This window comes from Aspergillus wentii (genome assembly GCF_001890725.1).
Source record: "Aspergillus wentii DTO 134E9 unplaced genomic scaffold ASPWEscaffold_1, whole genome shotgun sequence".
Taxonomy (NCBI): domain Eukaryota; kingdom Fungi; phylum Ascomycota; class Eurotiomycetes; order Eurotiales; family Aspergillaceae; genus Aspergillus; species Aspergillus wentii.
Window position 1 is genome coordinate 2204927 of NW_024467832.1, and position 25582 is coordinate 2230508.

Sequence of the window (25582 nt, forward strand, 5' to 3'; positions counted from 1 at the left end):
GCCGCGCCCCGCAAGTGGGGATGCCACCGCGCGAATCAATGAATCATATCACTCAAATGGTGGATAAGGTACAGCACAAGGAGATATTCAGCGCTAGGTACTATATTATAAAAGCTTTGACGTCGTCGCTTCACAACCTGATCAGCCCTGCTATTGGCGTCTTCTATGGCGGCCTCGGCTACCTAGTCTTATTATAGCTAACTTCAAAACTATTTAATACCGAAAGTGGAATACGAATCAATTTGACTAACCGAACATAGTAAGAATATAAAGCTAAAGGAACGTCACTTAATATCGAAAAGAGCGGACTCTGCATAGATGCTGCAGAAATAAGGCCTACCACTGCATCCTGTATACTACTGCTGAGAGGTAGTAATCTATCATTCACATATAGTTATATCACGGTACTGCTAAACATCGCGTGAATTTGGCATGGTCCACATGGAGATCCGGTTAATGAGGTGAATGAAGGGCAGAGCTGGAAAACAGTTTCTCCATATAATCGACTCGAGGGATCGGATGTCCCAATGGAATTTTAGCACTGTCAAAAGCCCATTGAGCGTGACTGTGTGAACTGATAAAGTACTGATAGAGCAGCTGTATATCCTTCTATTAATTGCCATGTAGCGGTAGGTTCAATCAGAGCAAACTCGACATATTACACAATTAACAGATCAGGAGAATACACATAGTATCCACAGTATTTGTATCTGATATATATATGCATGCAGATATATTCCTCGTATGAATCATCTAGATTTTCACATGAAAGATGTTGGTCAATAAAGGGTGAGGCTGAATACGAGGGATCTTCATAGACCCTCTTGACGATCCATCAATCAGACGCCGCTTATTATTAACGACTACTAGTCTCTAGGCTTCAGTGATTTTAATATTGTATTTAAACGCTGCTTGTACAATCTGCCACTTTATCTTCATCTTCAATCAATCAGTACACAATGGACAAAGTCAAAAAACTCATCTCCACCCGCCTCTCCAACGGCGAACCTCAAAACACCACAAATGCAGATACATATCAACCCCGCCCACTCAACATTCTTCCCCCACCTCAACCACCCCCATCTAAAGACCCTCCCCGTCTCATCCTCGTCGGTGCAGGGTCGCGCGGTACATCACTCGCCCGGGCAGTCGTGCACGCGACAAACGGACACCTTGCCGCTGTCGCAGACCCAAATCCCTACCGCAGAAGACAGCTAGGTCGGCAGTATATCTGGGGCGTGGAGAGTGCGAAAGAAGGCGAGGAATTCACCGACTGGGTTGAGTTTCGGGAATGGGAGGTTGAACGGAGGAAGAGGGAGAGTGCAGGGGAGAATGTAGGTAAGGGAGTAGACGGAGTGGTGGTTTGCGTGATGGATAGCTTGCATAGGGAGGTATTGGAGGGGTTGGCGCCGTTGGGGTTGCATGTTATGTGTGAGAAGCCGCTGGCGACGTCGTTGGATGATTGTGTGGGGATTTATGAGTCGGTTTTGGGGGAAAAGTCTGTTTTGTTTGCCATTGGGCATGTGATGCGGTATTCGCCGCAGAATATGTTATTGAAGAAGTTGGTGGAGGATGAGGCTGTTGGGGATGTGGTTTCGATTGAGCATACGGAGAATGTGGGGTGGTGGCATTTTGCGCATAGTTATGTGAGGTGAGTTATCTTTCTATCTATGGTTGTCGATTGACTTTGCTGATTAGAACAGAGGAAACTGGCGCAAAACATCAACGTCCGGGCCGACGTTGCTGACCAAGTCGTGTCATGATATCGACTTTCTCATGTGGTTGATGTGCAATTCACAGAGGAATAAGCAGCCTCATCTTCCATCCACTGTCGCCTCATTTGGATCGCTGAGACAATTCAGGCGAGCTCGAAAACCGGTCGAAGCAGGGAATGCAACCAATTGTATGTCTTGCCCAATTGAGAATTCATGCCATTACTCTGCGCAGAAGATCTATTGGGAGCAGGGTATTATGGCTGGACTTGGTGGATGGCCTGTGGATGTGGTTGTGCCCGATATCGAAGATCTCTTGGATGAAGGAGGTTTGAAGGGAGCGAGAGAAGGGTTGAATCGCAAACTCGCTGAGGATTATACAGAAGACACACCGGCTGCAGAGGTTGAAGGACGACAATGGTATGGTCGGTGTGTATTCGAATCGGATAATGATGTCTGCGATGACCAGACGGTCAACATCAACTGGGATGATGATCCTTTACCAAACGCTGGTCTGAAAGGCAGAGGCATGAAGAGTGCAACTTTCCACATGACTGCCTTTACACAGGGCGTTTGCACCAAGAGAACCCGGGTATTTGGCACTAAAGGCGAAATCGAAGCCAGTGGGAAATCAGTCAAAGTCCACGATTTCATCTCAGGAGAGACAAAAGAACATCCTCCTATGTTGACGGCCGGTGGTCACAGCGGGGGTGATCACGGACTGATGGCGCAGTTTGTCCTGGCGATTGATGCCATCAAAAATAAATCGATGAGCATTGAAGAAGCGCAGAATCAGTATATTGGATGCACTCCGGCTGATATCTTTCGGAGCCACGCCATGGTGTTTGCGGCAGAGGACGCGCGGACCACGAGGAGGATTGTGGACTGGAACGAGTGGTGGAAGGATAATGTCAAGTCTGAGAGTCTGAGATAATTCATTATAACCACTCTGGCTCGAAACATCGATTCTCCTTCTGGTCTTGGGCGATCTTGTTCAACCTCCATCCTGACTTGTATGTAACCCCGTCGTCATGAGGCAATTCCCTCTGTCCTAACCGGTAGGAAAAGGAAAATCCACAGGTCTGCTGAGAGTAAACATACTGAAAGCACTTGGGATGTTCTTCACACGCCATTCCGCATTTCTCAAACGACTGATGCGCTTCCTTTTCGACATCTGTCATGTCTTCTGCGGATTTCTGGCGACTTCCCTCGACCCCCGGGGCTCTGAACATCAGATCGTCGGAAAGGTTATACCAATCATCCAGTTCAGCAGGCAGATTCCGGCCCATGAAATGCTCGTATATTTCAGCCATCAGAAGCGGCTTCTTCACATCCGGTCTCTGCTGCTCAAGCTGCCAGATAGCATTGACATCTTCGGGCGTAACCCCATGCATGGTGACCAACGGCTGGCACCAATGTCTAACTCCATTCCCCGGTCCAGGACCAAAAGGAAGCGAGTTCTGCTTCTTCCCCTGCATCATCGGCCAGCTTTTCTCCAGTGCAATGCCCTTTTCTTCCAGCGCTTTCATCAGCACATAATCGCCATAGTACTCTTTCTGCAGGCGCACATCATATCGCTCTGTGATATCCTCATCGTCACTCAAAACCTTCTCCATCGCCGCCCTGGAAAGAATAATTCCACTTCCTCCATGGGCGAATGCCTCTCCATTGAGATACGTCGGCGAGCCCAAATACTGCGGCTGCGAAGGATCCCGTCGATCCAACCACATTACCAAATTACTCCAGATCAAATACGTATCCGCCTCGACAAAAACATACCAGTCACGATTAGGACGCAGCGTCCACGCCTTGACGAGCATGTGGATGAATTTGTACTTGTCCAGTCGCCAGGCAACACTTTTCGACGAATCCCGCAGAGACCGCACATCCTGCCCGTATTTTTGGTATTCCTGCAGCGTGCGGTAGTATTCGAACTCCGGGGAGGAGGCTTTGATGGTCTCGTTGACATGCTCGAGGACGTCGTGGACGTGGAGGGGGCCGAATTCCTGCTGCAGATCGGAGAAGATGAGGGGCTGGGGAGGGCAGCGTAGGGCTGTCAGCAGTTGGAGGGGAAGTTTGTCGTAGATGACATTGGCGCCTGTTTTGACGATTACTTGGATGTTGGCATTTGAAAAGGGCTCGCATCGGTCTGTTTGTGGTTTTATCTGTGGGTGAGACAGCGATGGATATTCGGAAGAGGTGGGATAGAGAGAGAAGAGGGAAAAGAGAAGGAAAAGCGCGACGACAAGAGAGGCGAAAAAGCGACCGTTGGGGAAGCCAAGCAGAGCGCCCATTTTGAAGATAGTATTGAGATAAAGACAATCAGATTGTCAATTGAGAGAGTGCAGAATGAATAAATAACAGGCGAAAACAAGAAATGCACTAGACGCCACTAAAGCGGCTATTCCGGATTCTGGCACAGACAAGAATAGCCAGGAATTCCCTGAACGATCATCGGATATGATGCTATCGGTGTCATTATTGCCTGCTAGTGCCGGGGATGTCTTAGGCGCCGCCCAATCAAAAGCAGCAATACGACAGGTCTGATGCTATAAGTGTCATGGACTGTTTGATCTTTGTCGATCTGAAGACTTTTTCTTCGACGAGTCTTGATTTAATTTATATTAGCTATATTTATAGTATATCCACTGGTTGCAATTATCAATTATCAAGACCCTTTCTCCACACTTGACCCTGTTTGCCGTCGTCGATATTGGCGGCAGCGGTGAAGCATCTTGCATTACTTGCAGCTGCATTCTACTGCATAAGAAGACGTTATGCAGTACAAAGACTCGGTCTGAAATGCATTCAGACCGTTTTTATAAATTCCATGTCTTCGAATTCAGGGACTGGTCCAGGATGGTCACGTGTTCGATACATGCGGGGTAATTATAGCCATGGAATGCACAATGCCATGTGGCATTATATTAAAGATATATTTTATTTTATAGAGTTATCAACTGTCTATGTTTAAATTCGATCTTCAATTATATGTTTACTTGTTGAAATCCAGTTCGGATGGTGATGAAGATGCCAAGGGGATGGATCTACTTCCGGATCGTGTCAACGATGCAACTATTGTCTTTCAGAACGGCCGGGCTCAGCGTGGTAAGGAGATTGTCAGCGAGTCGAATACGGAAGAAGAACCAGAAAGACCAGTGTCAGCATGAACAGCAGTGTCAGAGGAATCAGACAGAATTGAGGTCGGATTTGGATCAGTCAAGACCTTCGAATTGGTTTATTAATACGCAGCGGGATATCATGTACCATGGAGCCAGGCATTAGTCTTGACTACAAGTCTAAATTTATAACTTATATGGCTAACATATACTGCTTCATCGTCCAAATACCCCGTTTTTCTTCCTATGAGCAATGGTCTAGGAGCACTGCCAAATCATACAGCCACCCTTTGAATGAGCTTTTAAACAGACAGTTTGTGGCTGCTCTACATCATTCCCCACACAAAGCCCCCAACATAGATTACGCCTGTCATTATAACCTTATCAAACGTGGTATAACTCTATTTATAACTCCGGGGTGGCATCGGAGTAAAATATCTATTCAGCAAATTCTCTATTGGCTCTAATGAATGGCCAAGAGTTGTCATCGTTCGTGATTTAATAGTTCATATAGCTATCTTTATATCCCAACTTCAACTCCCTCACGTCAGTTTCTTCCATTTACTGGAGCTGGCCACAGTCGGCAATTGTGACCTTCCTCTTGGGAGTACCGGAGCCACTTCCAAGAGACTCAATCTGCTTGACCAGTTGCATGTTGTCGATAACGCGTCCAAAGACAACGTGGGCTCCATCGAGCCAGTCAGTGACAACGGTGGTGATGAAGAACTGAGAGCCGTTTCTAGATTCCATATTAGCATCAATCAGAGTTTTAATAAAATGATATCCAATCAACTTACGTGCCAGGACCAGCATTGGCCATGGAGAGAAGACCGGGGACCTCGTGCTTCAAGGCGAAGTTCTCATCGGGGAATGTTTCACCGTAGATGGAGCGGCCACCGGTGCCCTTGAATATGTTAATGACGATTTATTGGACAGGAATGGATGATTCTTACATCTCCACGGGTGAAGTCACCACCCTGCAGCATGAACTGGGGGATCACACGGTGGAAGCCGCTTCCCTTGTAGCCGAACCCCCTCTCACCAGTGCACAGAGCACGGAAGTTCTCAGCGGTGCGGGGGACGACATTCGCGAAGAGCTCGAAAACGATGCGGCCCGCGGGGGCTGCAATGAGGGGTAATCAGTAAAAGTCCGTCGAGCGGGGCAGTCCTGTCATGATTCTTACCGTTGTCGACGGCGATGTCGAAAAAGACGATAGGGTTAGACATGGTTGATGATGGATGGATGAGTTGATGGTTTATTTTATTCGACAATAAATACAAACGCAGGATCGTGTTTATCAAAGTTGATTTTTATATGTCGGCGTGGGCTAGTGGGATCAGCTGAGGAGATGACGTAAATGGGTTGATTTTCGCGTAGACGGCAGAGACAGCTGTGATTGGCCAGTATTTATTTTCCGGATCCACTCATTTTATAGGAATAGAATTCAGTCAAGCTGATAAATAAACAGCCATATAATCACAGATGGACTTCTAACACTGGCTGATGATACCAAGTAAGTGTGCTATCATAAATTTGAAAGTTGTAGTTGAATAGAGACCCAGTACCTTGACCAATAACGAAAGACTTTGGCGTATTGACCATTTATCTTGTTCCGATATGTTCAGCTGTTTCAAGCTCAGTCTGTGATGCTACATATACAGACAAAGACATATGAAGCTCGAGCTTCTGAATCCAGTAAAAATCCGGTCTCACAATTGTCGGCGTGAATTATTCGGGTCTGCCATCATAGCTCTAGGCGATTTTCAGGTTATACAATTGTCCTTGAAGTAGACTTTATATCCTCATTCAGCTTGCTGCTTGAATTCAAGCCCACGGAAACGGTACTGGGGTACCTGAACCGCATGCAAACGACCCAAGCGGACCTGACCAAATACGGCGCTGTGCCTTGGTACGACGTCTTCCGGTACCTGGACTGTCCAGCGGAGGGGGTCATTTCGGATATTATCGAATCGCTGAATTTTGACTGGATTCCAGGACTTGGGGCGTTGGCTTCGGGGCACAACCTTTTCAGGAATATGCACGTGGCGGAAACACATGTGCGGCCCAAGATTGGGCTTCTTGTCTGTGCTGGTTCTGGTGGCGTAGATGGCAGTCAAATCATCCTGTGTTTGCATGGAGCGCTGGCGAATTGATCCACGCAGTGGGTATCCCGAGTGGCAGAAGAGTTGAAGAGGGTCTGTATTTGGTTGGCAGAGGAGGAATCTCGGGGCAGGCCGGTGGGGGGTTTATGGAGCCTCTGTGAAGGAGGAAGATCGTGTCGCTGTTGATGTTTCTAATCAAATGGGGTGAGATGGTAAGAGGTTAGGTGATGAGGGTGAGTAGCTTTTCTACATAAATCGCTTACTTGTCTGGTTGATTCTTTTATCGACCCTTATTCCTTCTCTTGTCCTTCTTAATTTCCTTTCTACCCTGTGTTTCAGTAGACTACTTCAATACTAATGATATGATAGATTATAAAGTTAAGTAGAGATTGGATTGGCGCTAGGCCTTGTAGTGACATTGCGCATGCAGTATCCATGCTCCAATAAAATATCCCAGTTGATCAGCATGAGAACCCCGGGGGATAACAGGTACTTTATCAAGACATTGCCTCTAGACATCCTCCTCGCCCTCCCGAAAGTCACATTCACCCCTCGCACATCGGAAAACATAGGAAGAACGTCGCTCGACCTGTCCGCGAGAGAGATGGTCGCAATCGCACAGGGGGGTTCCATCCCTAATGCCCTCCCAGTCATCAAAGATCATGCGACGGCAGCCTACGCTGCATGTATAATACCATCTCCTGATATTTCCCTTGCTATTGGACTGCGTTTGTCGTCTATTCATCTCCACATCGCAACAATGGGGCGGATGGTCGAAAAGTCGAGGAACTCGGTCTGCCATCTTGTGTTTGTTTGTTGGTTATCGAAGGAAGGGGCTGCCCAGGAATATGGTTAGAATCATAAGTGTGCTTGCTCTTAGCGAATATACTTACAGTATGTTGTTTGGTATAAGGCCAGGAAAAGCGTGGGAGGTGAAGAAGTGATGGAAGCAAGAGAATTGAGGAAAGTAGAGAAGGTTCTTATATGTTTATTTTCATCAGGATAGACATCATCTCTGGGTTTCTGTCCGATTCCCTTATACAATGCTTCTACAGTAGCTACCAAGGAAAAAAATGAGCTATTACGTGTTTGGGTCATTATAAAAATGAGCCAAAGCCTCAGTCAATTCAGTCATACGATAACCTCCACTAGGGATACCTGCAATTTTCCTTGGCGAGATTGAGGCTGTTCAAGATATGCTCGGTTTATCACATTTGCCTAAGGCTGACTACTCTTGGATCCCAATGATCCTGGTCATAAGCGAGTCAGTTATATCCAATCAGCGCAGCGGCGTTCCGATGTTGTCTTCGCACGTCATGGACGCTTTGACCGCTGCAGGTAGCCTCACTGTTTGTTCCCAATGAAAAACTGCGCTTTCATGGCTGTGAATACTGCCTAGGTACAGGCCATTCCAAATATTGTTCTAGCAGGTTCTAAAGAACCAGGATAAATAGGGCCAGTCTTCCCTCGATATTTCCACCATCCATTATCCTGATTCCTTTTCCAAACCTCCTGGCAAGCCTTGACTTTTTTTTGTTTTCACACCTTCTGTTCAAGTTGACTTTTCGACATCTTACACTATGAACCCCCAGTCGTCTTTTGATACAGGCTGCGATAATCAGGACGCCCTAGCATTATATCTCTTCTCTGGGCAGGAGTTTTTGCTCCATGTAGCAGATTCGTGAGTGACTCTATAAACTGAGATTCATATACTAGACATACTAGATAATCCGATACCGTCCCCGACCAAAGTAGGTATACAGACTACAAACGCGCCGACGAAAACTCTCAATCTTCCCACCAGGTCGCAGCGTACTGGAGGCAGCTGGGTGTAATGCCCCAGACTGTAAATGTCCTACTCGGAGAAGTCGAAAAAAAAAAAAAAAAAAAAAAAGAAAGAAAGAAAAAGAAAAAGAAACGTCGGCAAAAGGACAACGAGGCTAGCGTGCAAAGTCGGGGAGAAAGCTACATACCTAGGGAAGGAAACTGGTATGGTTTTATGGACAGGACGAGAGACTTCTCCGAGAATACATGACTTGTGTCACTATCACGCATTTTATTAGCCTTATGCACAATGTGCTTAATCTCCACCCGTCCTGTGACTTTTTACAGCCAGAAAAGCTTCTCCCCGCCAGGAATATCTTTTAGAATTCCTGTTGGACGTGACCCCGACGTGATTTACTCGCCGGGGTGACAATAGGTAGCTAACGTTGAGGATGGTCAGGGGTGAAGCTCAGACTGGGCTCGAATATAACGGCGGCGACTTTAACAACCAGATACACAATACGTCGACCACGACTTCATGGGACTTGCCCCCCGATATCCACGCGATCCCAAGTAACCAATACGTTCTCTATCCAGCCAATCCTCTCAATAACGTGGGATTTGTCGACAATTCGTGGAGCGTCTACGGTAAGCCTGATACCGAAACTGGCTCGCAAAAGAAGAAATCACTAACTCGGTCAACGTAGACGGTTTCGAATCACCATGGACACAGGAATTGTGGCCTTCCCCCTCAGCTCCATTCCCCACAATGGAACCTGGGTATCCTGGATCTCCGTGGTTCCCTTCGCTGCAGAGCTCAAGTTCCTCATTCCGGTCTCCAGCCAATGGTTTTGACGATATGAAGCAAAGCGATGAGCTATTGTATGACTGAGGAAATCAACGAAATTTTCTTTTTAGTTTCAGCGTTAACCATATTTCTAGGCACCCCCGACAACCACAACGAGCATCGCCAGAGTCTTTTTCAACTGTTCGCGCGCAGAGATTCCCGTGTGGGTATTGTCCGAAGACATATAAAAAGAGCAATGGTCGAAACAGACATGAAAAGCGCAATCACGGTTGCGGTCCCAAACGCCCAGGTCGGCCGAGAAAGTCACAAAGGGCATGAAACTGCTCTGGAGTAAATAGGGAAGATATTAACCTGTATGGGCGCCCTCAAGAAGGGTCTAATCCAATTTCATTAAGCTTGCGTGCATCTTGTTCATTGCTCTTAGACTTGCCGGCATCTGATTATATAGCAAGGATTTCTCAATTTCTACACGGATCACTACAGGAATAACAACGTCCCAGTTGGAAGCTTTCCATATATTATCAACATAACTGCAGTATAACTATTCAATCACCACTAAATATTAATTACATAGAGCCTAAGGTAATCTAGTCACTGCAAGAAGCACCAGAAGGAACATTCTTGCACTTGGAGCTCTTCTTTCCACCTTTGACATCAACACCGCTCCAGGTCCAGTTCTCACAGCTTCCAGAACCACAGAGGATGTAGATATCAGTCGCAGAGCTCTTGACGGTACCAGTGACCTTCTTAAAAGTGATATCATCGACCTTGACTCCGTTGGTGGGCTTGCCAGTAGGGCTGCCGTTCTTGTAATCCTGCTGAACGACAATGCCGTACTTGGTGATTCCAGACAGGGTGATGTCCTCGAACTTGACGCCGGTCACGGAGCCGGTAGCGCCGTAGACGGTCTTGATGCGGGCGCCGTTCTGGGAGTTGACGATCTTGGAGTTGGAGATGGTGACGTCGTTGACGGTGTTGTCCTTGCGGCCGCCGACAGAACCGATGGAGAGGCCGTGGCCTCCGTCGCAGTAGCCGTTGGTAAAGGTGATGTGCTATTTTGTCAGTGAGATACAATAACTAAACTCATAGATGGACCTACCTCGCCAGAGTTCACAGCCAAGCAATCATCCTGGTTGTACACGGTAGCACCATCGATGGTGATATAGGTACTGGACCCAATATCAAAGGCATCGGTGTTGTGGCCCTTGCTCGTGCCAGCAGAGTTATCAATCGTCACGTCAGTGATAGTCAAATGGTCCGACTGGATGCTGAAGCCCTGCACGGGAGTATTGTACACCTTGAGACCGGTGATGGAGGACTTGTTCAGCTTGTGGGCCTTGAAGAACTTGGGCTTCTTCTTGCCGCCGTTGCCACCCTTTCCATCCCACCAGCGAGATCCATCACAGTTGATCTTTGCACCGGAGGACTGCTTCACGGTGATGGAAGTTCCGGACATGGAAATCAGAGGGCCCTTCCATTCTTTGTATCCGAAGGTTGTTTCGCCTTCGAAGATGACCTTTCACAGTTAAATTGGGTTATTTTGGTTAAAAAGAAGAGCTTACGGTAGCGCCGGTCTTGAGGCCAGTCAGGTCGAGGGTCTCACCGGCCGGGACGGCGATGTTGTCGAGGACAATGGTGGAGCAGGAACTCTTGCCCGACTTGGCCGCAGAGGCAGAGGTAAAAGTACACGAGGAACGAGTGTCGAGCTCAGAAGCAGGGGCAGCAGCGACCAGCGCAGCGCCCATAAGAGCAAGAAGAGGCTGAATATACATCTTGAAGAACAAATAAAGAGTGACGGTAATGAAAGGAAAGACAAAAAGAAAGTAGTGGGTGAAGACAAACACTCCCAGGCCCAAAGCCGTATTTATAGGTTAGCCAGTACAGGCAGACATATAGTACGTATAATGAGACAATCAAAAGAAATTATTAGACCCTACATACAATTAATCTAATAGATTAAAGACTAACTGGTTCGTTGCTAGTGTTAGGGCTGACCAGTCCCACTTCGGCCACTTCCGAGGAACTTGACGATCTCGACTTGGCGATTCTTCATTTGCTTCTTCTAGCGTGTTTGATCTTGTCTTGCATCGGAGGCCATCGGATATATGATAAGAGGATAAATTAGATTTCACATATGATATCTGTTAAAAGTAAGACAATGATACCCCGAGCGGGAATTGATTAATCTTGCTTATTAATTAGACATAAATTCTTTTCAATATAATCCTAGACAGCGGCAGCTCAAACTCCATAAGTCTGATTACTAGAATGGCTTTGCTTTATAGTGGAATATTGATATGTCCAGCTATGGAAGCGAGTGTGAGAATATCAAACGGTATCCATCATCTGATATCTGATGGTGTATCATGGGCTGAAGCTGTAGCTGTCTTCAGGTAGTAGCATATAAAAGATGGTGATGGATTTAAGGGTTATTTTTAGGTTGAGCTGAGAATATCTTCCTATATAATCCCCCAATCTATTATATCTAGTACATACGACCACAGGGTGTGGAGAACAGGGCTTCCCGTCCGCTCAGCCGTACTTAAGCCACACGCCGGCAGGTTAGTAGTTGGGTGGGTGACCACCAGCGAATCCCTGCTGTTGTATGTTTTTAAAGTTTTTTATATAATTAGAAATCTTGTTTTATCTGATTGTCTTGATAAATGTGGTTGGGGATGAAGACCAACTATTGTCTTCCCTCAACGCGTAGAGTCGAAATAATCAGCTATCTTACAGACTCTCTTGATACTTTTTGGGACATACCTCTTCCCGGGACATGCCCGTGGACCGACGGAGAATGGCTGCAGGACATCCTTTTTGTCATTTCTCCACCGGGTACTGTGTCGAGCCACCGTTCGGGGAGAAATCACTGCGGATCTGTAAAGTTGAATGCTCGACCGGACGGTGTCATGGAGTCTCTCGATGAATTTGTCCACAAACGGCTGCAGGACTTTCTCATGGTCTCTCACGGCCGATTTCTGGCGGCCGTGAATCCCATCCGGAGCGATCACCACACTTGGGGGCCTTTTTGTTGGGGGTGTTGTAGAATTGCATGTCCTTGGAAAGGTTGCTCGAGTGGCCGTGGACCTCCTTCCATGCCTCCTCATTCGAGTAGCTCAACTCGTCTGGAGAAGTCTAGACGACATGGCCGTACTGGTTGTGTAAATCTCACACAAAGATGTGCAGATTGCCTTGTATAAAGGCGACTGAATACGGTATTCTCGTGGCAGAGGCGAAGAATGGCTCTGGGTAGCTACTAAAAGGATGGAGATGTCGATTGAAGATGACCCTCCAAGTCGCGTACAAGAGAACCTAATTTTGATTAATACCTCACGACCAGCAGCTAAGATCGATCTTACCAAAAGGCCGATCCAAGGAAAGGCGTGGAGAAGGTCAAACATGATCGCTGACCTGGCCAAACTATGACGGATGGGGCTCTCATCTAGCTGGCGTGCACAGAATGATCAATCGCTTGCCCCGCGAGTATGAGTAAGAACTCGGACCTGGCATAAGTCAGGACGTAAATTGCAATTCTGCAGGCTATGATCATATTGGCGGAGCAGAAGCCCTTGAAGCTGAGAGGTTGCTAGGTAGTACGGAGTACTGTAGGCATGTGATGGGGGTCTGGGTGCATGCATCACAAACAAGGAGTGAAGGGAATCCATCTGACCTGCAGCTTTTTGTCTGTTAAATTAGCTTTTGTGCGAAGTAGCTATTAGCGGTGGAAGTGTGACACAACAGAACCCAACAGCTGACTGGGTGGTTCATATATAAGCTTGTTTCCCTGGTAGTCTGTGCTAGACTCCCTATATCATATTCCCCTACACTGTTCAGAACCCTCATACTCATATGACCATCATGGAACTGATCGCAACCCTTTTGGTAGACCTTTCAATCTTCATGCGTCTATCACTGCGCCACAAGCTGAAGACCCCAAACTCCTCGATTCCACTGCAGAGACTCATGTAGTCTTCGCCCTGGATGGGATACGAGGTGAGCAAGCTCACCCAAAAAGAATGCTTTGCACAGCTCATCGATCTATACGGTATCCAGACAGACGAGCTGGCCAAGACTGTTGCTGAGTACCGCAGCACAATCAACTATGACCGCGATATCGCATCTATATTCAGCAGGCTTAAAACAACCTCTCAGACAAAAATCATCTTAACATCAAACATCCCAAAGCCAGACCGTGCAGGCTCTCCGAGGCTGGCCGGGGAAGCATTATTATTCTTGATTGATTGGTGAGGATGGTTGGTAATTTAAAGAAAAATTCACAAAATAGTCAGCCTACATAATATCACTAGCTGAATGAAAACAAGGGGGGATAACTGGGAGGTAAGATATAATAAAAAGGTTTGCACTTGAAACAATCATGATATAATCATAATAACATCATGTCTGCTAGAGCTAATTCAGATCATCTAGATGTAGGCTCCACACAGGATGCATGTGAGCTGTAAAAATGACGATCAACCCCACTAAGAAAGCCAAAGGGAAGAAGATAAATACCTGCCCCTTGCCCCTACCCCGCCAGTTCGTCTTCCTAGATGAACTTTCTTCTCATACTATACCCCTTTAATTTCTACTCCAGCCACATCAACTCATCAACTCCTCCAAAATGGCCTACAATGTCCAAGACAAGTCGCTCGATAAGTGTGGCAAATGACTGACATGATTTTTGAACATAGGTCCAGATGCTGAAGGCATCATTACTAGTAAACCTGAGCATGATTTTTACGTGTGCGTACACCCAAGCTGATTGAAACTACCTATCTATAATCTGTATGGTTCTTGTTAGTAATATATAACCTGTACATTAGACATATTGCTAGTGGTGCATCTGTGACTGTGCGCGAGCATGTAATTACAGAGTCTGATAATTATTTACTGATTATATCATATGTATATCTCTGAAATCTAATACATCTTCATATAAAGAATATACCTTTATAGTTCCATCGTATTCAAACCTCCTTTGACTGACCAACTAGCCTTTTTGAGCTTGTTCAGCTGCAATCCGATCCCTCTTCCATGTATTGACTGGCTGAATATGTACAGCCCTTAGGCCTATTTGTTAAGATTCCTAAGAAAAGCGCAGTCCACACGTCCGGGAAGGGAGAATTCAGATATATGCCAGCGTTTGGTATAGGTGGAAGATTGATATCTTATCCTCATAGTTTACAGTCATGAATACATACAGATAAGCAGTTAATCTAGATTTATGCTTATTTAAGGTGGCAAGGGCACAAGTCCGAGCCCCTAAGTTTACTACGGGAAAAATTCGGAAGATATCCCCGTGGGGCTGTCTACAAGACATCTTGTTGTTGTATGTAGAGATTAGTCAGCTCCGCTGCCCGCCGATCAACCGCAGCATCGACCACTTAGCTGCCGCAGAGTTTTCACCCCCTCAATCAACTCCATCATATAGATTGGTTCCGTACGTAGCCATAAGAAACATCTCCAACAGAGTCTACTGATGACAGGGGCTCTTAGAGGGGCTCTAATCCGGGTCTGAGCGTAATGAATATCGCACAAGGAGAGGGAATATGGGACGCCATTTACTCCAAAGGCCTTTACGTGTTCGTGGCCATCTACGGAACCTCCCGTTGTTTCATATGGCCCGACCACCACCTCCGGCTACCCCGGCTAGTGGGGGGTCGGACCAGCCACAAATATTGTGCCATGGGCAGTTAGGACAAAGAAAAGAGATTAAGCAGCAAAAGGGGCGCAGCCTTGTGTCAGGTGGGTCGGTGTGGGCGGAGGAGGTATCCCGTATGGCCAGGTTAGCGCCACTATGAGGTTAGCTCTGTTGACGGTTTATCTCCCGTCAGGCGAACTCAACTTCTCAAATTCTCGTCTTTTCCCTTTGGCTTCTGTCACCACAATGACCACGATTCCAAGCTGAATGCCTCAATGCCAGCATGTGGAATATCAGAACAACCCCGTTCAGTCGGAATGGCGTGGTGAAACAACTGGCTCTTATCCTCCTCTTCACCACCCTCCTCCTCTGGCATCAAGATAAACTCTCCAGCCCATCAGCCCGCCTACGACTTCCAGATCGTCAAGATCAGCTGAGAGATCGTCTTTCTTTGCTAAGAGAGCATGAGCCAAAATGCCCAGGTCCTGCACTCAGCAGCGCAGCAGGTCTGCAAAGGTTCGATGAAGAGTTTGTCGCATCCAACGAACCTGTGCGAATCGACCATGTTGAGAATTCCGAGGAAATCCTGCAGCCCATGCAAACAGCGCATGATGGCTTTGTGCAAGCGATTCAAAGCCTCAAGATTGATCTTCCCTATGTCGCTCGGTCAGAGGGAATCGTTTCATCCGCTGGAGGAACATATCTACCGACATTCTTGGTGACCTTGCGTCTCCTTCGACGGACGGGATCGACACTACCTGTGGAGCTGTTTGTCCGGGATTGGGAAGAATATGAGCCATATGTCTGTGAGGTTGTTCTCCCTCCACTGAATGCAAAGTGTGTGGTTCTGTCGACGCTTCTGTCAGGTCCGAACGGGAGAGGACTTGGTAGCATTGAGCACTTCCAAATCAAGTCTTTTGCGATCCTTTTCTCGTCCTTTGAGAAGGCCATCTGGCTGGATGCGGATTGCGTCCCCCTTTATGACCCCTCAATACTATTACACTCTAAGCCCTTTACATCAACGGGTCTTGTCACCTGGCCTGACTTCTGGGCCAGTACTGTTTCTCCCGTCTATTACAACATCTCGCGCCAGCCAGAGACACCTCCTAATCTGCGGCAAGCGACAGAGGCCGGGGTCATTCTAGTCTCTAAAAAAAGCCATTCCTATACGTTGCTTTTAGCCACATATTACAACTACTACGGCCCATCCCATTACTATGGCCTACTCGACCAAGGCGCACCAGGAGAGGGTGACAAGGACACCTTTATTCAAGCTGCAGCTGCGATGGGCGAGAAATTCCACACTGTCAGCGAACCAGTCATGGATGTTGGTCGCTGGGGCATCCGTGTAGGGGATATGCGGGGGGCAGCCATGCTTCAGGCTGATCCTATGCAAGATTACAAACTCACCAGTAAAGGGAAATGGCGAGTGAAAGACCCATCCGTGGCCAAACCTGTGCGTGGTTTCTTCCTACACGCATACAATCCCGAGTTCAATCCCGGAGAAGACTTATTGGGTGAGAGATCGCATAATGATGACGGGAGCCCTAGCAGAGTATGGACTGCTTCTGAAGATGCGCTGAAACGCTTTGGATATGACATTGAGAGAGGCTTCTGGGAAGAGACCAAGACTGTTGCCTGTTCTTTGGAACATGCCTTTGACACGTGGAAATCTCGAACTGGGCTGTGTGAAAATGTCGAAAAGCATTGGAAGGCGGTTTTTGAGAATCCATCTGCAGAGACTTTGAAATTTACGGATGACTGATTTACTTGGATATATGATGTACATAGATTGAATATGATCAGCTGTTAATTGTATATCCGATGATATCTACACAAGGCAGCCTCATCTAGTCCAACCCGGGCAACAAGGCTGACTTGGCCCCATCTCTTGGCATTATCCCTCCCACTTCTTTGTCACACAAACTCAACGTTTCACCCTCAACAACAAGCACAGCATGTCTACTCTTTTTCCAGATCTCAAGTTCGACGTCGCAGCGCCGCCCGGTTGGGCATACGCAGCCGGCGACACCATCATCGGCAATATAGTCCGCTACACACCGGTCGTCACACCCGAAGCCACACTAAAGCTGGTGCTGACAGGCCGCACCATGGTCAAGATCACCGAGTCCAACGGTGACAGCAACATCACCTATAGCGATCAATACGAGCTTCTGAGTCACACTCCGGACATTATCTTCCGCGGGCCGCTGCATCTCCCTGAAGATAGTCAAGAGCCGGTCAGCTGGCCGTTTGCCGTGAAGATCCCAGATGAGCCCTCTGCATCGTGCAGAAAGTACCATATCCAGCCTGCGAGCTTTCTGCCGTTGAATGAAGACCATCCTGCGCACCATGTGTTTCCGGGGTCGTTCTCCTCGTCGAGCGGGTTGATTGGTAGTACCTCCAACTGCAGAGTCGAGTATACGCTCAAGGCGACGCTGCGATATAAATTCGGGAGCTGGAAAGAGCATGAAGCCACTTTTCATATTAAGATGCGGCACACGGTGGTGCATACTGGTCAACTCCGCGAGGCGAAGACAATGGAAAGTATGCGAATGGTGCAGACTCAGCGGTTGCTGCCGGGGATGGAAAACGCACATCTATCATTCAGTGAAAAGGCGTTGAAATTCTTCGGCTCGTCCAAAGTCCCTCAGTTTGTGTATAAGGTCAACCTCACCGTCCCTTTGGTGATGCAATTGGACAATCCAGAGCCTCTTCAGATTGTCTTGAAGATCGATCCACTGCCGCACCGAACCAGCGACAACATCAAAGACCATACGCAGCAGATCCGAGTAAACTGGATCAAGCTATCCATTCAGAACTACACCGCCGTCCGCGCACCAGGCAATTTTACACACAGCTGCCACAGCCACAGCTATGGATTTTCGACAGACGTGGGTCTGGAAAGTGTGTTTCGCAAGTTGGAGTCTCCGCTGGTGATTTCAACAGGAAAGGGCAACGAGCCGGTTCATATCGGGAATATGTTCCAGCTTGCTCTCAGCTCGGGTGGTTTGACGGCTGGGAAACGACGCCTTACTCCTATTCCTCAGATACAGCCTAGTTTCACTACGTATAACATCAAACACAGTCACCAACAGAAGTGGAAGGTCTCTGTTACTGTTGCCGGAGAAGAGCAGACGCACGAGTTTCTCGCGCTGTTGAATGTTGTCGCGTCTTGAGGTGTTTTATATTACTTTTGAATGACCGTTACGTTATGATTCTAGAATGATCAAGCATGGTATCTTTATTGTGTATTATTTCGGGTTCTTGTCATATATTTGTTGATATCTATATATTTCTTGATGAGGATTAGTCTCAGACCCTACTAACCAGGATCTGTTCAAACTCCCACCACTGCTTCAGTTACGGCATTTTTTTAATAAATGCATGAATACCTTATCCAGGTATCATATTAGGGTTAGAACTCGAGTAGATGATGCTCCCATTCACATCCATGAATGCCGTCAAGTGGATACAATCCTTTTGATCGACCAATCATAGCATGACTCACCATTACTCATAATGGCGCATGGTGATTGGTTTGTCTATTCGGGGATATCCACAATTTGGTGTATATAGAGCAGCAGCACCGCAGAGTTGCGAGTTCAATCAACGCTTCTTCAGAGCACATGCTTGCATCAGATATTCCTTCTACTTCTACTTCCACCATGGCATACCCCCTCCCCGCAGGGATGCACCCCATCCCCTCCTCGCTCCTCGACCTACGCCCCGACGCAGACATCGACATTGACCTCCTCCACCCCCCACCAGTAACAAGCGCCAAGAACATCTGGTTCTTCTGGCATTCAGGCTACGCACACATGCACCCATACACGCAACGCACCGTCCGCGCCTGGCACCGCCGCTTCACCAAACAGGGCTGGACAATCCGCGTCCTAGACCGACACCCAGCGTCGCCGGCAAACGTGTCCAATTTCCTAGACGTGACTGATGAGACGCTGTTCCCGCGTGCGTTCATCGAGCAGACCATCTCGGGGACGTACGCGCTCCAGCATACATCGGACCTCGTGCGCTGGCCGCTCCTCCTGCGGTACGGTGGTGTCTATGCGGACGTGGGGATGATGCAGATAGGCGACTTGGATGCGCTGTGGAATGAGACAATTGCGAATGTGCACTCGCCGTATGAGGTCCTCTCGTATAGCGCTGGCGGGAACGAGATGTACAGTCTATGTAACTACTTCCTAGCCGCGCTGCCGGGGAACGCGCTCTTCGCGCGCTGCCACAAACTGCTTCTTGCGCTTTGGGGCGCTGATGGCGGGAAGACGAGTAGCGAGGGGATGCATGCTAGTCCACTACTCCGCGGGATACCACTCATGGGGGGCACGTTCACCATCACCGACGACGATGGAACATTCATCGGACCCGACGAGACGAGCCGCTTGTTAACCGACTACATCATCCAGGGCCAGGCGATTACGGCGGTAATGGGGCTTGTGGATGCCGAGGATAACTGGGACGGGCCGGCGTATAGCGTGGTGCATGTATACGCGCTCAACTTCATGGAAGGATCGCAGCTCGTCAACGAATTCACGGCTTGGGATGGACGGAGAGCGTTTGAGCTCATGTCACTGCGTATGCCGGGAGAGGGGGAAGGGGAGTCCGAGGAGCAGGGGAAGGCCAGGGAGATTGTTGAGGCGTGTCTGTCGCGGAGTTTCGGGTTTAAGTTGGCGCATGGGCTTATTCTGCGCGTTAACAAGGTGACGCTTGGTTCGTTGTGGCGGGATAATCCGGGTTCTGATGTTGTGGATGGCACGTATGCTGCGTGGCTTCGATATGGAATGGTCTATTGGTGTCAGGATACGGTGCCGGGTCGAGTGGAACTTCCATTGATTGCTCCGTCAAAGGTTGGGCGGTTGCTTGAGGCCGAGTAGATCAAACATCGGCCAAATTACATTGTTACACCTGAAATGATAGAGTAATGGGATTGAGTAGATACAAATCATAATCAAATGGGTTGAATGGCAATATACTATTCGAGAAGAGTGTAGCTACTGTAAAGTTTTATTCAACGAAATCATCTCCTATAGCCAGTGACTACTACTTAGCCTACATATCTCGCGTATCTTGTCCATTCTTCATCCACTTCTAATCGCTCCCAATCCTCATCTCGCACACAGAGTGCAACTGCCAATTCACCCTCTGGAGACCTAGGCATGATATACATCAAACTCTCAACTGGCACGAAAACCGGTCGACGCACCGTCTCCGGCCTCCCAAACCCAAGACTAAAACCTAGATCATAAAGATTGACCTTAGCCCACGAACTCAGCATAATACCCGCCGAAGGATCCACCGACGCTGTAATAAGGATCTTGGCCTTGTCTGTGCAGCGATGGAGGAATGTGGCGAGGGCGCGGGTCTTGTAGGCTAGATCTTGGTCTAGTTCCTTGCGGAGGTTGGATGCAATAATTCCCAGAGGTTGTTGAGCTAGGCTGTCAATCGAATCCGTGTTGTATGTCATGTTCGATAGTGCCCCTGGGTATGTGGCAGGGACTCCCATGTACCGTCGGGCATCGATTGCACGGGCAAACGTTGACGGTGTCTTAGGCTCGAGTCGGCATGCACGAACTCGAGAAAGGCATTTCCAGATGAAAGCGCTGACCGTGTCGTCGGTTGAGATAAAGTCAGTCTGGGGATCTTTTGTTTGTATTGCTTGAGATTTCAGTGCCTCCAACGAGGCCGCAGAGAAGGTGACATAACCCCAAGTGGACTTTGACCGCGGTTGTGTGTTTTGTGGTAGAGGCTTTGCCATCTGATGATCGAGTTGAGAGCCAGGTTGCCAATCGTCGTCTAGTAGGGGGATAATTTTGCTCTTGTCCATGTTCCCAATCGACAGCTCTTCTTCAGAGAATGGCTGAGTGGAACACGTTTTCGATAACAAGTTGATGATACTTGCTTGCCCGGTCATGTCCATGGTGTTGTGTTGCCCAGCAAAAGTGAGTATAAGACCGCCATCGATGAAGTTGGCCTGAACGGCAAACACCGGCCCGGTATCGCCAACAAGCCCAATTGCGGTGCCTGGTGGATTGATTGTCATGCAAGGTGCGATGAGCTGTTCATCAAGCATGGTAAAAGGATATCGAGCCTCTCGCAGGGCATCCATGGTTGGCGCCGTAGGGACCCGTCGGAGATCTTTGACGACGAGCGGGATCTCGTCGGACGGGATGATCCGGAAGGTTCCAGTGATGTCTTTGTCTGCGCCTTGGTTGAGGACATGTCCTGCGAGCCAGGGGAATGCCTCTGCCAGTCTGTCCAGTCCGGTTCTTAGGGTGTTGGTAACATGGTCGTGGACAGATGGGTCGGGGATGGGATATACACAGCATATTTGGGTGTATAACTTGTGCAGCGAAGGCTGATGCCCTAGAACGTCGAGAAGGTCGTTTTCTAGAATTTTATGTCTGCCGTATTTGATGATATTTTGAAAGAAAAGGCATTCTATTTGAATACACACATTTTCTCGATGATCTGGGTCTACCGCAAACGGAGTGTGGAGACTGTGGGTCCTATCATCATGAATCATCGTGAGTAACCACCAATCATCGTGTAAGACTCATTGTGGGGTTGATGACTCGGAGAAATCCCCAACCCCCATATAAAAGTCAGTGAACTGACTCTATCAGCACATTCAATTGCGCCATTCATCTATCATCCTCTCCATATCATCTATATTTACAAGCAAAAATAACCTCATCTCTATCTCACCTCACAATGACAACCTCCACTCCCTCCAGCCCGATCGTCTTTTACGACATCGCCATGCGCCCCCCAGTCACAGAGACATATAGCGCTCCAAACCCCTCCAAAACCCGATTCGCGCTCAACTTCAAGAAAATCCCATACAAAACCTCATGGGTGCCCCTACCAGATGTCTCCAAAGTCCGCCGCAGCCTCGACATCCCCGCCTGTCGCCAATTCGCCGACGGCACGGAGTTCAACACCCTCCCCATCATCCACGACCCCGCCACCAACTCCATAATCGGCGACTCATTCGATATCGCCGTCTACCTGCAACGCACCTATCCCGACTCAGGTGCGGGTGATTTATTGCCGCCCCAGAAACTCGACTATGTGCTCCCGCAGGAATTCGCGATTCTCGTGCCGCTGACGGAGCGTAGTGGGGGTGAGTTTCCCGAGTATGCGCGTTTCAACAATAACGTCGATGCGGCGTTTACTGCGCACGCGCAGCTTATGGTCGGGGGTATGCCGCTTGACCCGGCGACCGCTGACCAAACCAAGGCTGAATTCGTCCGGCGGGCTGGCGTTTCGTCGTGGGATGATTTTGCCTTGACTAGCGAGGCGCGAGAGAAGCTGATGGTTTCGTTCCGTGATACGCTGGGGGGTCTGGCGAAGCTGTTTTTGAGAGATACGAGTGGGCCTTTCCTGCTCGGGAAGCAGGCTAGTTATGCGGATATCATTGTTGGGGGGTGGTTAAGGATGGCGCGGGTGAATCTGCCACAGGGTGAGTGGGAGGAGGTGAGGAGCTGGCATAGTGGGGTATTTGGGGGATTGTATGATGCGCTAGAGGTTTATATGGAGGCAAAATAGTTTAATGATGGGTTACTATTGAGTAGAGGCTCTAACTATCTTGAATCTATGCTGGTAACATGGTTTATCCGTTCAAATGCTAGACATACAGCTAGCTCGAATACACCCATCAACTGAGACCATCAACTCATTTCACATCCATTCCCCGCTGAAGAGATGACTCCAAATCATGGCCACCATGGGCGGCAAGCACTTCTAGTGTCTGGGGCTCCTCTTGTTTCCAGTCATGATATTGTGTCTCGGGGATAGGGGCGGGAAGACTATCTTCCCGATGCACCGTGGCCTGGACCTGCCATTGGCGTCCGACGACGTCACGGAATTGTACCACCTCACCATAGATGATGTCGCGTATCTCCGACTCATCCTGCACAGCGTCAAATTGGAAGTCAAATGGGATTGGGCAGTCAGGTTCGCTTGATGGATCATGCCAGGTCTGGAAGTACGGGTGCTCCAAAGCCTGCATAGCGGAGACACGCGACGTTGGGTTAAATTTCAGCATTTTCGTGAGCAAGTCGACAGCAAGCGGGTTAGCATTAGGGAATATAGGACTGAATGGGATCCTAGACTTAGTGGGTAGGCTGCGTATATATTCCTGGGCGTATGGGGAGCTAACAGAGGCCAGGGTCTGTTCCTCAGGCGTACCAAGATAGTGTAAAATCTGCTGAAGCTGATCAACATTATCACGACCCTTGAATAGGGGTTTACCCCCAAGGAGCTCGGCAAGAATGCAGCCAACAGACCACACATCAACTACCCATTAATTAGTGAAAGGCTTAAGGTAATAGGGAGTAAGAGGAATGTACCAGCTTGAGTATAGCCCCCAAGGTTAAGCGTGATCTCTGGAGCACGGTACCATCTTGAGGCAATGTACTCGGTCTTGTAGCCTGCGTTCTCCGCTGGGTTGATCGAGAAACCACGGGCTAAACCAAAGTCACAGATCTTGAGCTCACAGTCCGCATTGATAAGGAGGTTACTGGGCTTCAAATCTCGGTGCAACACATTTGCCGAATGAATGTACTTCAGTCCACACAGAGTCTGGTAAATAAAGTACTGGAAGTGGGCATCGGTCATTGACTGCCCAGAGCGAATAATGACGCCAAGATCACACTCCATCAAATCTAAATGGACTGGTTAGCCATGGTAGTTCACAAGACATAAGATCAAGCAGTCTTTACCTTGGTATAGATATACCTCATTGAAATCATACGGTTGTGGGATGTCCACGTCGTATAAACAAGTGATCTGCGTCACCGAGTCAGCCTACCAGCCTTGTGCGGAAATCGACGTGCATACATTGCGGTGACCTCGGAAATGCTGCAACAGCTTGATTTCTTTCAACACGCGCTTGGCGAGGATCCCTTTGCCGAGAATATTTGTAACCTTCTTGATGGCGACTTTCTCGCCAGTCTGGGGGTTGGCAGCGGCACTGGGTAGATAAACAACAATTAGTTGCAGTCAGAATGAGTGAGTGTTGATCAAACAGTCATCGATTTGTATCTTTCTCTCCTCAAATCATGCGTATATGCAAATATACGCAGTCCGGCAAGAAAATAGCGACTTGAGACAGAATGCGAGGCAATTAACAGATTAAATGAGAGTTCACCTACCAAATAATGCTGCAGGAACCCTGGACAAGCTCCTTGGTCACATTATAACGTTCATCTACGACGAAGTCTTGGTTAAAGGCCTCAAAGACCTGGCAACCTTCCATATTAGACATGACTATAACGACGAAATTAGTATCGTAAGCTAATTAATCTGAGGGTTATGATAGGAAACTGAGAGAATGAGGGGGAAAGCAAGTCAAGTGTCGCTCAAACACGAGGTCAGGTCGTAGGTAACAATGGACAACAATGGAAGGGTCTTGAGCTCACTGAAGAAGCGACGATTGTATTCTTTCTCCTTTCTTGGGGGATGCAATGAGTCTATAGGTCATTTAAAAAGAGAATAATGAGAGAGAAGAAAAGGAAAAGAGAAGAGGGGGAAAGAGAGAGAAAAATAGGCTCGGCTCAGCTCAGTTCAGCTCAGCTCAGGTGGGCACGGGCACTGCGGGGCACTTCAGACATCGTCCGCGAATGGCGTAGAAGACTCGGGTTGAGGCGGGGAAATTTTTTAAAAAATAAAAGAGAGAGAGAAAGAGAGAGAAAGAAAAGAAAATTGAGAAGAAAGTCTTTGTTTTTTGCCGCGTCGATGCTAAGCTTCTGATAGGATTAATGTCGGAATTGGAGGTGTGGTCTTCTAGAACAGTCGCCTCCACTCTGAGGACAATTTTGGCTCATAGCCTTGCCAGACACTGCTTGCCGTTGACTGGTGCGCTCTGACGCATGGGTGATGGATTTCTGGTTTCTAAGTCTCTTTACATAATTTCTGGATATTGTAGATGCATTCCTGTTATAGCCCCTCTATAGTTGCCGTTTTATGTGATTTCTCAGTGATATAGTGAGATATTAACTTGGAATTCAGTTATAGTTTACATTTCAGATTTAAATTCTTATAAGTCTTCGAGGTCTAAACATTATTGAGCTATTTTACCTAGATATATGTGTTAGAAAATCTAGTATTGTGCAGATATAGTGTTAGCGGCTTTGATAAGTCACTTGAGGAGGTGGTTGATAAAGCAAATTGGTGGTAGCGAGCGATTCGACTACTAATCGCCGTATATTTGAAAACGAGTAGATCAACTAGCTCCACAAATAATACATATTCAATTGAGAAAGACAGTACTTGATATTCTAACTACATTAAATTGAAGTCATCTTCATATACAGGTCCTATTTGTCATTGATAGCTATCCTCCCCTTCCCTGCAGGGGTCTCGTCTCTTTACTCTATTTAGATCGATCATAACTCCTATACCTCTTGAATAGCCC

General features: G+C 47.9%; 13 protein-coding genes across 13 annotated transcripts; 7 read left to right on the forward strand and 6 right to left on the reverse strand.

The window, feature by feature from the left end:
* Nucleotides 1–725: 725 nt before the first annotated feature.
* ASPWEDRAFT_47574 (Gfo/Idh/MocA family protein) lies at nucleotides 726–2646 on the forward strand (the record flags this gene model as incomplete). Its single annotated transcript, XM_040836982.1, has 3 exons — nucleotides 726–789; nucleotides 1090–1651; nucleotides 1704–2646. 3 exons carry the CDS (start codon nucleotides 726–728, stop codon nucleotides 2644–2646), a joined length of 1569 nt encoding a protein of 522 aa, XP_040694521.1.
* A 4-nt stretch (nucleotides 2647–2650) lies between these two features.
* Nucleotides 2651–4006, reverse strand: ASPWEDRAFT_22988 (uncharacterized protein; the record flags this gene model as incomplete). The annotated part of the gene is made up of 1 exon (XM_040832428.1): nucleotides 2651–4006. The coding sequence occupies one exon, from the start codon at nucleotides 4004–4006 to the stop codon at nucleotides 2651–2653; it is 1356 nt and encodes a 451-aa protein (XP_040694522.1).
* Nucleotides 4007–5392: 1386 nt separating this feature from the next.
* On the reverse strand, nucleotides 5393–6058 carry ASPWEDRAFT_99051 (peptidylprolyl isomerase; the record flags this gene model as incomplete). Its single annotated transcript, XM_040839635.1, has 4 exons — nucleotides 5393–5570; nucleotides 5629–5735; nucleotides 5785–5954; nucleotides 6016–6058. 4 exons carry the CDS (start codon nucleotides 6056–6058, stop codon nucleotides 5393–5395), a joined length of 498 nt encoding a protein of 165 aa, XP_040694523.1.
* A 1258-nt stretch (nucleotides 6059–7316) lies between these two features.
* Nucleotides 7317–7963, forward strand: ASPWEDRAFT_34319 (uncharacterized protein). Its single transcript, XM_040833971.1, has 2 exons — nucleotides 7317–7770; nucleotides 7828–7963. The coding sequence occupies exons 1-2, from the start codon at nucleotides 7401–7403 to the stop codon at nucleotides 7938–7940; spliced, it is 483 nt and encodes a 160-aa protein (XP_040694524.1). The 5' UTR covers nucleotides 7317–7400; the 3' UTR covers nucleotides 7941–7963.
* Nucleotides 7964–8809: 846 nt separating this feature from the next.
* On the forward strand, nucleotides 8810–10017 carry ASPWEDRAFT_34320 (uncharacterized protein). Its single transcript, XM_040833972.1, has 3 exons — nucleotides 8810–9346; nucleotides 9406–9580; nucleotides 9641–10017. Exons 1-3 carry the CDS (start codon nucleotides 9151–9153, stop codon nucleotides 9822–9824), a joined length of 555 nt encoding a protein of 184 aa, XP_040694525.1. The 5' UTR covers nucleotides 8810–9150; the 3' UTR covers nucleotides 9825–10017.
* Nucleotides 10018–10093: 76 nt separating this feature from the next.
* Nucleotides 10094–11278, reverse strand: ASPWEDRAFT_166906 (glycoside hydrolase family 28 protein; the record flags this gene model as incomplete). Its single annotated transcript, XM_040830076.1, has 3 exons — nucleotides 10094–10558; nucleotides 10606–11022; nucleotides 11069–11278. 3 exons carry the CDS (start codon nucleotides 11276–11278, stop codon nucleotides 10094–10096), a joined length of 1092 nt encoding a protein of 363 aa, XP_040694526.1.
* Nucleotides 11279–12461: 1183 nt separating this feature from the next.
* ASPWEDRAFT_166907 (uncharacterized protein) lies at nucleotides 12462–12907 on the reverse strand (the record flags this gene model as incomplete). The annotated part of the gene is made up of 3 exons (XM_040830077.1): nucleotides 12462–12641; nucleotides 12681–12818; nucleotides 12866–12907. The coding sequence occupies 3 exons, from the start codon at nucleotides 12905–12907 to the stop codon at nucleotides 12462–12464; spliced, it is 360 nt and encodes a 119-aa protein (XP_040694527.1).
* Nucleotides 12908–15430: 2523 nt separating this feature from the next.
* ASPWEDRAFT_166908 (alpha-mannosyltransferase) lies at nucleotides 15431–16912 on the forward strand (the record flags this gene model as incomplete). Its single annotated transcript, XM_040830078.1, has 1 exon — nucleotides 15431–16912. One exon carries the CDS (start codon nucleotides 15431–15433, stop codon nucleotides 16910–16912), a length of 1482 nt encoding a protein of 493 aa, XP_040694528.1.
* A 193-nt stretch (nucleotides 16913–17105) lies between these two features.
* On the forward strand, nucleotides 17106–18326 carry ASPWEDRAFT_22993 (uncharacterized protein; the record flags this gene model as incomplete). Its single annotated transcript, XM_040832429.1, has 1 exon — nucleotides 17106–18326. One exon carries the CDS (start codon nucleotides 17106–17108, stop codon nucleotides 18324–18326), a length of 1221 nt encoding a protein of 406 aa, XP_040694529.1.
* A 489-nt stretch (nucleotides 18327–18815) lies between these two features.
* On the forward strand, nucleotides 18816–20039 carry ASPWEDRAFT_22994 (glycosyltransferase; the record flags this gene model as incomplete). Its single annotated transcript, XM_040832430.1, has 1 exon — nucleotides 18816–20039. One exon carries the CDS (start codon nucleotides 18816–18818, stop codon nucleotides 20037–20039), a length of 1224 nt encoding a protein of 407 aa, XP_040694530.1.
* Nucleotides 20040–20155: 116 nt separating this feature from the next.
* Nucleotides 20156–21688, reverse strand: ASPWEDRAFT_56147 (uncharacterized protein; the record flags this gene model as incomplete). Its single annotated transcript, XM_040838269.1, has 2 exons — nucleotides 20156–21566; nucleotides 21651–21688. The coding sequence occupies 2 exons, from the start codon at nucleotides 21686–21688 to the stop codon at nucleotides 20210–20212; spliced, it is 1395 nt and encodes a 464-aa protein (XP_040694531.1). The 3' UTR covers nucleotides 20156–20209.
* A 188-nt stretch (nucleotides 21689–21876) lies between these two features.
* Nucleotides 21877–22713, forward strand: ASPWEDRAFT_47580 (uncharacterized protein; the record flags this gene model as incomplete). The annotated part of the gene is made up of 1 exon (XM_040836983.1): nucleotides 21877–22713. One exon carries the CDS (start codon nucleotides 21877–21879, stop codon nucleotides 22711–22713), a length of 837 nt encoding a protein of 278 aa, XP_040694532.1.
* Nucleotides 22714–22840: 127 nt separating this feature from the next.
* Nucleotides 22841–24433, reverse strand: ASPWEDRAFT_22997 (uncharacterized protein; the record flags this gene model as incomplete). The annotated part of the gene is made up of 5 exons (XM_040832431.1): nucleotides 22841–23463; nucleotides 23517–23831; nucleotides 23889–23955; nucleotides 24007–24139; nucleotides 24321–24433. 5 exons carry the CDS (start codon nucleotides 24431–24433, stop codon nucleotides 22841–22843), a joined length of 1251 nt encoding a protein of 416 aa, XP_040694533.1.
* Nucleotides 24434–25582: the final 1149 nt, after the last annotated feature.

What these genes read in the sequence shown, in the direction of transcription:
- ASPWEDRAFT_34319 (XM_040833971.1), top strand. Translation starts at nt 7,401, where the DNA reads ATGAGAACCCCGGGGGATAACAGGTACTTTATCAAGACATTGCCTCTA. An exon ending in TTGGTTATCGAAGGAAGGGG is followed by an intron (nt 7,771 to 7,827) that starts CTGCCCAGGAAT and finishes GAATATACTTAC; the next exon opens with AGTATGTTGTTTGGTATAAG.
- ASPWEDRAFT_34320 (XM_040833972.1), top strand. Translation starts at nt 9,151, where the DNA reads ATGGTCAGGGGTGAAGCTCAGACTGGGCTCGAATATAACGGCGGCGAC. An exon ending in CAATTCGTGGAGCGTCTACG is followed by an intron (nt 9,347 to 9,405) that starts GTAAGCCTGATA and finishes CGGTCAACGTAG; the next exon opens with ACGGTTTCGAATCACCATGG. An exon ending in AAGCAAAGCGATGAGCTATT is followed by an intron (nt 9,581 to 9,640) that starts GTATGACTGAGG and finishes CCATATTTCTAG; the next exon opens with GCACCCCCGACAACCACAAC.